Source organism: Bombyx mandarina, chromosome 05 (genome assembly GCF_030267445.1).
Source record: "Bombyx mandarina strain Sakado chromosome 05, ASM3026744v2".
NCBI classification, from domain to species: domain Eukaryota; kingdom Metazoa; phylum Arthropoda; class Insecta; order Lepidoptera; family Bombycidae; genus Bombyx; species Bombyx mandarina.
Genome location: NC_143212.1, coordinates 9,929,447 through 9,944,070, shown reverse-complemented (window position 1 = coordinate 9,944,070; position 14,624 = coordinate 9,929,447). Strand labels below are relative to the sequence as shown.

At 38.6% G+C, this 14,624-nt stretch overlaps 1 protein-coding gene across 3 annotated transcripts in view; it reads right to left on the bottom strand.

Annotated features, from left to right (window-relative positions):
- Window positions 1-14,624, bottom strand: part of Bm-re (major facilitator superfamily domain-containing protein 12-like) — a 67,142-nt gene continuing 52,518 nt past the window's right edge. For 2 of the 3 annotated variants that reach the window (XM_028173851.2, XM_089727687.1), the window contains exons 2-10: window positions 12,430-12,596; window positions 7,815-7,898; window positions 5,789-6,011; window positions 4,840-4,951; window positions 4,015-4,235; window positions 3,107-3,293; window positions 2,703-2,814; window positions 795-945; window positions 1-262 (exon numbers count right to left, since the gene is read on the bottom strand). In XM_028173851.2, coding sequence (XP_028029652.2) covers window positions 124-262; window positions 795-945; window positions 2,703-2,814; window positions 3,107-3,293; window positions 4,015-4,235; window positions 4,840-4,951; window positions 5,789-6,011; window positions 7,815-7,898; window positions 12,430-12,596 — 1,396 coding nt within the window. In that variant the 3' untranslated portion in view covers window positions 1-123. Of the gene's footprint in view, window positions 263-794; window positions 946-2,702; window positions 2,815-3,106; window positions 3,294-4,014; window positions 4,236-4,839; window positions 4,952-5,788; window positions 6,012-7,814; window positions 7,899-12,429; window positions 12,597-14,069; window positions 14,406-14,624 lie in introns of those variants that run through there. The other variant, XM_028173850.2, reaches the window with a different exon arrangement.

Below are 14,624 nucleotides of genomic sequence, written 5' to 3'. Positions count from 1 at the left end.
TTTATGACAATTTATTTGTTTCGTAAAGGTTTTAATAAAATATTATGATACTATACACAATTGTAGATTCTAGTGTTATTATAACTAAAAATATTATTGACATAGGGACAACATTAAAATACATTACACCTCTGGTTTAGTTTTGATTGAAATTAGTTTAGTGAGAGACAAAGACAATATGCCAAGTGCGGCACTTCCGCCGCATGCGTACGTGAGCACCCCTCGATAATATTGAGGACAATCCACAACATCATCGCATTTACTGTAAAATAATAAACAACACATTAATTACTGATGTTCCGGACCATCTAGTGCGAATTCTCTACGTGAGCGACTGGAGGTTTTAGTCAGTTCGACTCTGACATGCCCCGCCTTCCGCCCCAGTGGAGGGCGGAAGTCCGGCGATTTCCTCCTAACCAAAAAAAAAAATAAGGCCACAATCACCTTTAATCCAACTTAGCTGTATGTTGCCTCATTATTTATTAACGAGTCCTAAGTTCTGTGTGCTTAGTGCGAGTTTTTTAACGTTCTCGACAGCGTTTAAGTTAACCCAATTTTGTATGCAGTTGGAACAGCGCCCCTAGCGGCAAACGTAGACAAACGATCCTATATCGAGTTAGCTTTTACGCTATCGAGAACGTTAAAAAACTCGCACTAAGCACACAGAGCACAGTGCATGTTTATTAAATATTTTTTTTATAAATGACGGTAGCTACTGTCTTTTAAAATATAATATTTACGCCATGACATGAACAAAATTCGATTTATAATTTCAACTTTAATTAGGTACGTACTAGTTCTGAATAGCGACGACAGCTATACCCGTAACAAGTTTGTCTGCAAATGTCACTATAGAATAGATGGCAGCACCTTGGTGTGAGTGCGGCCCTATGAGATCTGCTGTGACACATAGGCTGGAGACGAGCGTGATAGAACTTCCGGCCCCTAAAATCATCACATAACCATAAATGAAATCAATCCGTTGCTTAGTGCATAAAGCCACTAAAATGTATGTAACAATTGTGTAGTTTTTTTAAGCTGTATGTCATGTAATTAACAACTACTGTTAATTGTTACTGAATATAAAAAAAACATTATTACAATCCATTTAATGCTTTTATAATTCATTATGTTAAAGGTACAGTGTTTCTTATAAATCTAATTATAAAATACTCCTGTGACCGTTAATCATAAAATAATTTCTGTATCAAAATTATTTTTACGGCACAACGTGAAAGCCGCTGACCACCATACCAGATGACGTTGAATTCGTAGCTGTATTGTAACTGTAATTGTAACAAAACCCACTGAACTTCTCGTCCGATCTTCTCAGTCAGTCGCAATTCCGATCCGGTGGTAGATTCAACGAAGCATTGCTCTTGCTAGTCAGTGTTGACAATTCTCCGTGAGTTCACCTAAAATTTCTTGAGCAGGTAGCTGGAATAGCCTTACCAGCGCTTAGGTAGAAAAAAAAACCCGGGAAAGTTGGGTAGTGCTATTCTTTCTTTTTTTCGGGCCGTGGCCGACCCTCCTATGAAGTCCCTGCGCTTAGGGGCGCGCGGGGTATGTGGGACTGGTCCGCGACTACACACACTAAACGACTCCCCTGCACTCTTCGCCCAAGCGTCCGATCCCCTCCGAGGTCAGAACCCGGATGAGGTAAGGAGGTTACCGCGGTCAACACTACAACCAGACGGTGCAGCTCATCCCAAGGACGCCTGGCCGACGGAGCCTTCGAGGCGAATGGAAGGCTCTGAAACGTCAGCCGTCTCGGTACGGCAGCCCGTCAGGCCGCCCGGATGGTGCCGCTAGAGTCCCATAATACACCGCTGGACCAGAACCAGCCTGCCGGGTGTAGTGCTACTCTAGGTTAAGAGTTTTTAAAGTAAGCGCCATCTACTGTATTACGCTAAAACTATACACATTTCACGTCTATGGTTCTTCTTTTGTTCTTTCATTTTGTTAATAGATGGCACTGTACAAAAAAATTTCAGTTCTATTTTAATTACATTTAATTTCTATTTAGCTAGTATTCGCCCAAAAACCAATATTCCATCATCACCATGGACATCACAAGATTGAGATAATTTCATGTATTACATTTTCAATTTTGTTTAATTAATGACATTTTGGAAAAAAAACCTGACTACTAGTAACTTTCCATAATTTTCAAATTAAAAATTTCAACTCTGAAGCTCGTCAATAGACACCTAAGATAAAAAAAAATAACATACCGCATTGCAAGCAATGCGACAAAGGGTTCATCATGAAAATTAGCCGAGAGACACAGCCCACTGAGTTTCTCGCCGGATCTTCTCACTGCGTCGCGATTCCGATCCGGTGGTAGATTCAGTGAAGTATTTGCTCTTGCTAGGGTTAGTGTTATAAAATTCGCGAGCCTGAGCCCTAGCTCGCCTACACGTTTGATGAAGCTAGTATAACCCCTCTACGGTAGGCAGCGGTTTGACTACGTCTCTGGCATTGCTGGCGTTCATGAGCAACGATAATCACTTATCACCAGGTGAGCCGTATGCTAGTCTGCCTGCTCGGGCAATAAAAAAATAGCATAGGAAAAAACATAAAGAAAATCGTTTGACAAACAAAGCAGAAAATCGCACTTAAATTTTTTATCTTTGCCTATTTAAAATAATTATATCTGAAAATCAAGTTTCTTATATTTATTAAAAATTATATTTACTCACCAATGAGTGTTGCGACCATGTAGATTTGAACTATGCTCGCTTCCGGATCTATGGCTAATGCAATCCACAGGCAGCTTCCTAAGCTTAAGCAACTCCCAATGAAATACACCACCTGATTTTATAGAGATTTTTTATCGGTATCGAGCCTCATTACATGATAAAGCAACCTACAATTTTTACACTTAACGTGAATTATTCGATCAGTGTGACACATAAATACATATTAGCCAATTTTAAATTACGTCTTACCAAATAATATTTCTGTGAAAAGTATATCAAGTATATCTAGTAATAAAATTATTACACAACAGGCATGCGGCTTCGCAAAGCTTTGTTGTCGTCGTCACTGAATTGATTATGTAAGCGACCGATAGTCACTGACACCATTTTAAAAAGAATCTAACCTGGTTGCCAAAACTGTTAATCTTGCTCTTGAGTAGTAGCGAGAAAAAGAACGATGAAATGTAAAGCACAAGAGGTACACTCGCAACTAACTCTGATCCTGCACTCGGGTTCACAGACAAACGTTCCTCCAAGAACAATGGCACGTACACAAGACTCAATGCCCAATACAGACGTGAAAATACATATCTGAAAAACAAATTAACTACTGTTAATATTCATCTAAAAACAACATAGGTGACAAAAATGTATTTATGTTTATTTGAAAATGTATTCATGATTCCGGTATACTTAATCAAGCTGGAAAAGTTATTAAAGATTAAAGTAAAGATGAAAATAATGCGCAAGCGAAGTTAGAAAAACTCCTTTGTGATATATTACTATAATACATCACAATGGACTTTATGTTAAGGAACACCTACATTTATTACATCCAGAATTACATACCCTCCGAAAAATAATAGGTTGAGGAAAAAGTTACTCTCACAGACACTGCACTTATAGGTCCATAAACATCGCAAATTTTTTTCGCGGCTTGCGTTGTATTTTTATCTTTTTTGTGGTAAAATTTTAAAATGTATCGAATTTATGCATTATATTCACTCATCTTGACAGTACGAAAAATAAAAAAAAATCACACATATTCCCAATTTGAATTTGGAATTATCTTCTTTAAAATTTAAACTTTTAATGATACCAAAACCAACCAGATACAAATAGTATAGCCAAAGAGAATTTCTTACAAGTTCATACATACTATAATGTACTATAATGACTTTTCCCCCAACCTATTATAAAATTCACCTAATTCAATTCAGTGTTTCAAATCGGTTACGTATATGTAAATGTGTTATAAATTAGGAAATAATTTTACTTACGCTATATACAAAATTTATGTAATCATACTTACAATAAACTGGTCTGATATAGCAACGGCATTCGCAGGAAGTACATAATTTTAGATTTAGCGGGTAATTTCGCTGCTTCGTTGTCTTGGTGGACGAAAGTTCCATTACCGTTCTGGACAACGGGTGCTCCTTTGCCAGATTTATCTTCTCTTCGAAGTTTGAAAAATAAATGAAAGGCCATGAAAGATATTACTCCCAAACCAGAAATTATCAAGGAGACGTCCTGAAAAAATATCATACTTAAGACAATATATTCTTAGGTGAGACAATAAAAAATATACATTGAAGTAAAAACTGCTGTTAAATTCCTGCGCTTGTATGAAAAATGAAATGGAGCGCAATAAAAGGGAATGTGATTTTTTTCTGAAGCTATATAAGCAATTGGAATGAAATCAACGAAATAATCCAGTAACATGTTGGGATTTACAGAAACGTCAGTGAACTTTTTTGTAATAGATTTTTGCTCCTGCGTTTCCTCTAATGACATTATTTATTATTGGCTCGCTAGAACTTGACACATTTAATCTTTAATTTTAATACAATTTACATAAAATTCAACAAAAATGGAAGTGGCGCATTTACGTTGTAGATGTCTATGGACCCCAGTAACCACTTAACACCGGGGGGGCTGTGAGCTGGTCCTCACATCTAAGCAATATAAAAATAAATAAATAAACCCTCAAAAATCGGTGTTCGTGTGGACAGCTCCTTGACTCTGGCATTGCTGAGATCCACAAGCAAGATTCACTGCTTCAGGTGAGACGTACGCATACGTATATTTACAAAGGCAACAAAAAAAATCTTGTTGTGCAAATTTTATTCCTCACCCGAAATTTGTAATCATCTGTTTGGCTGATGAATGTACTGTAGGTTGTTGCCCTCAAAACAACCCAAGTTATCAGGTAAACAGTGAGACTCGACATCACAGAAGCCATATACCTGAAAGAAAAATTCGATCGTTTCACTTAATCCGGTAAGGTACTTAAAAAAAAACATGATATCATGTGATCCCGAATATTATACAAAATGCTAAAGATAACAACAGTCATTATTGTGACGTTACTGCTTAAGTTAATGCCCGACAGATAGATCTATTTAATAATGGCAGTTTTGAAAGAATTTAAATCATTTTCATTACTATTTATACGTTAATATTAAAAAATAATAACTAAAAAATATTTCTAAAAGCATAAAAAAATAAAAAAAACGTTTTCCTAATAGAAATTTAGCATTCGAACTTATCCCTGCAGTTGGAACCACTGGGTTCACCCAGAGATCATTTTTACAACATAGGTACCTTCCAAATCTGGAATGACCCCACGGTATCTCTACTATATCCTTTTTCAAACGGGGCTTAAAAACATTCCTTTCAAATAGGTACCGGCTTGTTTCTGCCCCTAATATGGTGATGGTGACTACTTAAAATACATATTTTTTTCTTATTTTTTTCCAACCTAGGATGATGGTCTAGAGAGACCATATCAGTGTAACCTTAATTAATAGGTGAGCTCACGGAACTCAAACCTGACGATGTTGCTAACACGAAACCTGGCTAGAGCCGTGCTTCGCAGAATCTACTACCGGATCGGAAACGCACTGAGAAGATTCGGCAAGAAACTCAGTGGGCTGTGTCTGTAGGTTAATTTACTCGCCGAGTCGTTCGTCACAAGCGACGGGTTCGACGAGAACGATGACCGGCTAAAATAATGTATATTAATTCGTGCACGGCACTAAAATTAATCAAAGTTGAAAACGAGATGAAATCAAAGCATTTACCTAATAGAAGTCAATTCGGCACGAACTTCAAGGTTGTCGGTGATTGACGGAATCATAGCCAGATGTGAGATTTGTACCACGGCCCAACCAATTTGGAAAAATATAATAAGGACCGCATAATATAGTGGCATCCACCAGTACAAATACTGTGTGTTTTCATTAAACCAGCAACCCCAACATCTAATGAACAGCAACGGGAATGTCGCTGTTACTAAAATGCATCCTGGAAACGTAATTAAAATAAAAAAATTGCGAGAAATTTGTAGTCTAGTCACAATAAAATAATTATATTACTAACGTTTTCTTTTTTATAAGAACTGAATTTAAAAGTAATAAACATACAAGTAATATATATTTAATAGTAATATACATATAACCCAACATCTTCATGTTGGGTTTTAACAGGCTCTAGCTATTCAGTAATTTGAATACACCAAATCTAAATACATAAATTACATGTATTATTTTGACAAGCATAGCCTAAAAATATTTTAACACCCCTGATAAAAAGCAATTTCACCATGAACTAGATTGATAGCAAAAACCATAGTAAATATTGTGTTTAATATACTTTTGCAGGCGACTAATATCCAAGTTAACTTAGATCTGTGTTATGAAGCACTAGGTGTTCACTGCTCGAAAGCAAATTCGTTTCAGAACGTTTCAAGTTCGTTTGAAAACATTCTTACAAAAGTTTGAAATCCGCGTACCATACTTTTTAGTTTAAAAAGTAACGTAAGGCAAATTAGGCTATGCCCACGTTTGATTTGTTTTATTTCATTTTACTTATAAAATGAAGTTGCTTTGTGCTGTCATGATAATCGCCTTATAGTTGCCGCCGCTGACTGCTCCCCGACTTCTGCTCACGCAGGAGCCAGCCGGTCACGCCCTAGACACGTCCTTACGGATCCATCAGAGTCTATAACTCTTGAATTAGACGCCTTGACAAATAAAGTAATATCTCACATTCACTTAAAACTTCTCAATCTTTCTCGAATGTCAGAGAACCACCGAATCATAAAGGCGATTAAGACTAAAAGGTCTCTTTATTAGAAAGTACTGTCTACCTGAACAATTGTTTCTTCAAATCTTTAGTTAAAGAGACACGCACACAGATCTAAATAGTAACTGCTATTTTGGGTTTTTTGTTTCAATTAAATAATTTATCTTATTCACTGATATCTTCAAACACGTTCAAAAGAAAGAAAGCGCCGTAGAATTAGGATACATACGCCACATTTATTATTACTTAAGTCAGATTCTTGGCGCAGTGAAAATAATATAGTATATTAGAGGCACACGTATTTCAAGAATTGTTAACGATAGTAGTAGAGTCATGTTTGTCTAAGACATGGGGGTACGGCTGAGGCCTCTAGATCTACTTACTTTATCTATCAGCCGGTAGTAGGAGTATTCTCAGCTTCTCAGGCACCACAACTTTGACACTACTGTACGCCTTAACATGTGTTTTTTTTTCTACCTATCCTGATAGCCTTGAGTTGCTATTTCAGCTTCACCCTAGCGTGTGTAGGTGAGCTCACGGGGCTCAAACCGGAGTGTTGCTAACACGGACCCTAGCAAGATACGGGATCGGAAACGCGACCCACTGAGAAGATCCGGCGAGAAACTCAGTGGGCTGTGTCTATGGGTTAATTCGATCGTCGAGCCCTTCGTCGCAAGCGACGGGTTCGACGAGGACTGTGACCAGAGGTTAACATGTGGTCTATCTCTCTATGTTGTTGTAATAATAGCTACCTTTTGCAGTTAGCATCTCTTCGTTACTGATGATCAGTCGTTAGGTTGGAATATTGAGGCTTATTATTCGAGATATGGAATAATGACCCCTAACCCTAACTTTATAACTTGAACCTACCCTACCCTACCCTACCCTATTCTACTCGTACACTACTATCCATGATAATTATGAAAAAAAAAACATTTTTTTCCATTACATAAAAGGTAGTTCGTAACATACATAGTGGGATCCCTATTGTAGGTACTTGATTTTACGTTTCTAGGTACTTACCAGTCAAATGCCATGCCTTCTTAGTTCCGTATTTATCAGCTAAAACTCCCACAACAGGGGTTGCAAGTGCATCTACAACTTGTCCTGAAACAAAATGCGGTGTGGGTTACAAACTTAAAGTAGCTTCGACCTCCTACCATAATGTAGATGGCGGAATGGACTCCCGTAACTTGCCAGCTCGTTCGCCCATCAACGCATTAAAAAACAACAAAATGTTCTACTTAAAGTAATGATGCGAAATATATTCGTCCATTGTCGGTGTGTTTCACGAATTGGCACTTTTTTATTTATTTATTTGAAATCGAATGCGCCGAGCTTTTACAACATTTTGCTATTATATATACATGATATGCATGCATGCTAGTAATATTATAAATGTGAAAGTTTGTAACAATGTATGGATGTCTGTTTGTTACTCTTTCACGCAAAAAGTACTTCATGGATTTTTATGAAACTTTACAATAATATAGCATATGATGTGTAATCAGAATAAGCCATAGGCTATAATTAATAAAGATACACCTTCAATTACGTAAGAAAGTATAACGATAAGTATCAAGTAGGTAGGAAAAATAATCTGCGTGCTATTCAGGCGTGCGCTGTAAATACCGTTCGATTTAGACACATTTGGTAGTCACTAATTGATCCTCATATGAAAATAAATATTTTTATCGCATCTGGTATTTAAAGTAAATAATCTTTATCTTTTACACTAGGTACATTATTTGGAGATATATTTCAATAGCAATGACTATAAGCAACTGAGTGCACGATATTGTGAAAGATGAAAAGAAAAAAATCAATAAGATCAATAATAAATTATAGCTTCCATAGCGAGGCGAGGACGAGTCGCTAGTATATACCTAAATAATAATAAAACAGGATTCTTAGAACTATTCTTATTCTAATACATAATCAATGGTATATTTGTTATAATAAAAAGTCTTCTTGGTAATCCAAGATTCGAAGACTAGGTCTTGAGGTGGCCCTCCACAAGTCCGAGGCCGTATGCTTTCACCCCGTTCGGAAGGGACCCCCTCCAGGAGCGACGCTCATAGTCGGTGGAGTATCGATCGCTGTCCAGCCGAAGCTCAAATATTTGGGTATCGTGCTGGACAGTCGATGGCGCTTCGACCACCATTTCGGTGAGTTGATCCCAAGCCTGCTGGGCATGGCAGGTGCGTTAGCCCGTCTTCTGCCCAACGTCGGTGGTGGTAGCGTCGGTGTTCGGCGTCTGTACCTGGGGTTCGTGCGCAGTATGGCCTTATATGGCGCTCCCGTGTGGTCGCCCGTACTCTCCGCGCGCAATGCGGCGTTGCTGCTCCGAGCTTAGCGGGCGCTCGCGGTGAGGGTCATCTCCGGAGGAGGATCTCCCGAGAGGTCGTCTGCGCCCTCGCTGGTTCCCTTCCTTGGGATCTCGAGGCCGAGGTATTGGCTACGGTACACCGGCGCAGGACACAGTCCCTAAGTCGGGGACGGACACCAGGCCTGTCGACTGTCGGTCGGTGGAGGCGTACTGCGCGTCATTTGGCATACGCTAAGTGAAGGGAGCGGTTGCTGGAGGAACTTGGCCGAACCTCAGTCACCCGCCGGCGCACCCTCAAGGCCCTGGTGGCCGTGCTGGAGGCATGGTCAGATCGGCGACACGGCGTGCTCTCCTTTCGCCTTACGCAGGTCCTCTCGGGGCATGGCTGCTTCGGGAGGTACTTGTGGAAGGTCTGCAGGAGAGAGCCACATCAGGGTTGTCACCAGTGCGGGCATCCGGACGAAGACGGTCAGCACGCACTCGAAGCGTGCTGGGGAAGGACCTCTCCTTGCGGGCTGTCATCGCCCGCATGCTAGAGGACCAGAATTCGTGGGAAGCCAAGGCCAGATTTTGCGACCTGGTCATGGCGTTCCGCGAGGCTGAGCGCGAAAGGGAGTGAGATCCCTCTTCGGCTCCTCAGCGAAGAAGGCGGGGTGGGCGACGCGGGCACGATGCTTCCGTTAATCTCCCGTAGGGGCTGTTGGGTAACAGGTGCGAGGGCGCCCGGTGCTCTGCTGTCGGTACCGTGGTGAGGCGGCGCAAGGTGGCTCCTGTGCGCCGCTCACGGTGTGCCTCCCGAGACGACGTCCTGCGGGATCTTCCTGGGGATGGCATCCCGTCCTATTTTCAGGACGGGTACCGGCGACGGCGAACCTTCAGCGCGCACTGTGTGGTACCGTAGGTTTCCTGGAGTCGGAGTGGTGGAGCTCGATGGGGTTTAGTCGGTAGTCGCTTTTGCGGGGCGGGTCCTGCGCGGTTGACGCCGCGCAGTGCCTCGCGCGCATTTCTTAAGGCTCAATCTCCTGGTAGGATTGGAAGAAGAGGAGGACTTTGGTCTTCCTCTTCTCCCTCTTCTTCTGTTGAGGCGCCGGAGTCCGTCATAACACGGTCTGTTACCCTCTCGACCGGGTATCCGTAAACGGATTCCCCAACGTCAGAAAAAAATGGTAATAAAGAAAAGTGTATATGGTGAGTGGGAATGTGTTTTTTGACGTGAATCTAATTATCTGAAACACTAAATTACATTGTACAGCATACATCAATTAAACTATTGATAAACTATGTAGAAATTGGGTTTGCACGCTTTGTACAATCAATCTTTAAATTTTCGCATAATATATTTTTGTGGGCCACCAGATAACACGTATTCATTTTTCGCTTTTGTTTAAAACTAAAAATAATAATTATTCATGTTTTTAATTTAATTTGGTATGTGTGTATGTTGTTTGTATGTACTGCATTTCGAGCTGTGCTAAATTTGTAACAATTGAATAAATAAATTTACTTGAAAATTACCTCACATTATGTTGGTAGCATTTGTTTATTAAAAAAAACCGCGAATTTATCATTATTAAACCTTCAGCACCCGTTATTGTTGCGAAATATAAAATTTACAAATGTTAAGCTTACATTTTCTTTTTCTTAAAATGTTTCAATATCCTATAGTTTTTGCGTGTGTTTACTTTGCTTACGCTTATCTCACAGCCCACTCAGTGTTAACTGGTAGGTAATCGATGCTTATAGATGTCACAACGTCAATGCTGTCACCGACCTTGAGATATGAGTTTGAAGCCTCAATTCTATTATATAACGGCTGCTCCACCTTTTCAGCCGTCACTCATGTCTGTTAAGATTGTATGTTAGTTTGTGTTCTATGTCGTTTATGCTTCGTTTATCCGACTAAGTTGAAGAAACTATTTACAGTTGTAGTAGGAATTTTTTTTAGAAATTTACTGGTGGTAGGTCCTCTTGTGAGACTGCGCGGGTGGGTACCACCACCCCGCCTATTTCTGCCGTGAAGCAGTAATGCGTTTCGGTTTGAAAGGTGGGGCAGCCGCTGTAACCATACGTGAGACCTTAGAACTTATATCTGAAAGTGGGTGGCGCATTTACGTTGCGGATATCTATGGGCTCCAGTAACCACTTAACACCAGGTGGGCTGTGAGCTCGTCCAACCATATAAGCAATAAAAAAAAAAAATTTTTTTAGGTATGGTTTCTGGCATAATTTCAAATGATACACACAATCGGAACAATGTGTGTATTTGATTTATAATTTATTTAGCGTTTGTCACAGCGAAGCGTGGGCGGGATTCACTAATACTACACACAGAACATAAATAGACGTATTTAGATTGCAGTTACACATTTGCTAAATGTACATTGTCAATGATAATGTATTACATCGTTGTAAAGGTTATCATAGCCTCGACCATTTTATGTAAAATATCGTATCGTAAAAAATGATTGTTGGTTAATTTCCAGTTCGACACGATCTTTTTTATCAGTTTAAAACACGTGAGTAATCGTATTTAATAAGCGTTTTACTCATTACACTAGTTTGCGATAATACAATGATTTACGGAATAAATTCCAAGATTTTTGTTATATTGCATAGATTTGATTACGAATAATCTATATATTAATACGTGAAGCAAAAACTTTGTAGCCCTTTTTACGAAAATTGCGCCGACGGAGGAGTATGAAATTTCCCAAACTTATAGAGAATATAGAGAGGAAGTGTAGAATGCTATTTTCTTTTTATAATTATGCCCAAAAATACATTAAATCAATAAAGAAAAAATGACACACACTACCATGTATTTTACACACACACGCATATATACTCTTCGTTTATTGTCAAACTTTTGTTATTGTTTAAAATCTGTGATCAAATAGAGAATAGATTAATATTGTTTGTCTTTAATATTATTTGTCTATAATGTAGTCTTAGCGAAATCTGTGATTATAGGCAGTAAAATAATAGTCTTTGACAATAGAACCATAATAATGTTCAAACTTATAATTTTAATTAGTTATAGTCGAATTTCGACTACCGGGGGACTACTAACTAGTAATAAATAGATGGGTGTGAAATTTGAAAGATAAAGTAAGATTTAATTATTTTTTTGGGAGCACTTGCCCTACCTGACATAGATTGGATTGGATACTGTAACGTGAATGGTGACGCCTACAGGATTTATGGGTATTCCTAAAACTTAAAAAAAAAACCAAAAAAAAAACAATAAAAGTATAATAGCTACAGAGTTTATGTTTAAGTAATTTTTTTCTGAAAAATAATTAACTTTACCTAGAAGCAGCATAGCTCCAGCTACGACAGCCCTCATGTCCAGGACTGCTTGAAAGAAAAGCAGCATGTATGAGAACCACATCGCAGCGCAGAGGTCGTTGTAAACATGCCCTAGTCCGTAAAGCACGTTCTGACTGACACGCCACCATCTTCTCTTGTACGATACACTGGAAGCAAATTATCGATTAAACTAGTCGAATTAATGACAGTATTGAAGGCTATTAATTTAATTTAATTTTAATTTATTAAATTAACGACAGTATTGCGAAAAGTCATGTAATAAATATACATACAATTATCGATATCAAAATATCGGATATATGTTTTACAGATTCGCGAGGGTTCGCGATAATTTATTTTCTTCTTCTGAGGTCTCGATGAGATAAACGAAGGTTTCTGTCGATAAGCTCCCAGTTTATTCGATGTTAAGTTGTTACCGGAGCCCATTGATGCGACAATATGAATCTCGATTCGTCCATGAGGACAAAGCTTCATAAGTAATGTCAATAAAATTAATATTTGTTATTTTAAAAAGTGACTTAAATGTAAATATGCATTTATGATGACTGAGGAATTAGTTCGCTTCGTATTCGACCCTTCAAGTTCGACGAGAACTTTCATCACATTTCAAAATAACAAATAATCATTTTATTGGCATTGCTTATGAAACTTCAACCTCATGTCCAAATACGAATGGAGATTCATATTGTCGGATCAATGGGCAACAACTTAGCTACGAATGGGCTGAGAGTTTGCCGGCTTAACCGACTCAGTTTCCCGCTGGAGAAGTGGGTCGCGATTCCGATGCGGTAATAGATTCAGCGAAGCACTGCTCTTGGTAGGGCAGTTGTTAGCAAATTCTTTCAGGCTGAGCCCCATGAGCCCGCCCACCTGTCACGGTAAAGCCAGCTATTCGAAGCTACGCGCAGATAGGTACACAAAGAAAAGAAAAAGAGGAAGTTAAGCTTGTACATTTTACTTGTGCTTTAAATTTTAATGTAAATTACGCAATGTATAACCGAACATGTAATTGATTTTCGAAATTATAAATATAATATAACAAAAATGGTGCTATACTGATTCTATAGCTTAGTCACATCACATTTATGCTTTTATTTAGGATAAATATTTAACATATGCGTTTGCAAAAATTACGAGTGCTTCAGGCACATTCAGGGCGGGTGAGGAATACTTTGATATACTTTGTGTAACATGCAAAATCTAAAACAGACTAAGATCGACTCACGGCTCTCAGTCTTAATCTCGACCGACGGACGCTACGCATTGCTTGTTGATTGTTACCTGTTGTACAGAGTAAACTCTGTTTTTCTTTCCAATTCTTAGATAGTGAACCAACATGTCGAAACAATGGTAAATTCACGTGTACTTGAATGCACTTGTAAATACCTACTTTGATAAAAAAATTAAGCTGGACATGATTTGACATGACTAGTTTCTAAAAGGTGAACCTTTTGAACACAAACACATAAGACATATTTACAAAGATTATAATGATCGATCGTCTTTTAGCAGGCTTCTGTTCAATTAACTCGGTTATCTTAAATTGGATAAATAGGAAACAGCATAGCTTGCAGTTGATTAGATAATCGAAACTCATCAGAAAACATTACGGAAATTACCTCGAATCAACTTCATTATCTACGACGATTTCTTCTTGAATATCACAGGTTGTTCCATTAACATCCGTCGCTCCATACTTTCCACTCATTTTCTATTTACATACACACTCGTCGATCAAAATTAAAAGGAGGTAAAAAAAATTTATTCTTGGTTAAAACCACTTGCGTCGCGCGTGGAGCTCTACTGTGTATTTTTTAAATACATTATTAACTTTACATTTGTGTCAACAAACACGTATTATTTTCATGAATACAAGTTGTAATAGAAACGCAACAATGAACGAAGGCGGCGCGTGTGCCAAGTACGGAGATCTTTACATGTATGAGTACCAATGAACTCTATCCCGCCGGTCACCTCAAAATTGGATGACAATTTGCTTGTTACATTATAACTTCAATTCTAAAAGGATAATCGTCTCAATCTCTTTGTTATTAGTGCTTCTTTTGACATCAGATGTGTATACTTCAATTTAATAAGGAGATTCTGAATTCAAACTACCTACTTCTTTTTCATGCTCATGATCATGAATTCGTTTGCCATTTCCTCTAAAGTGA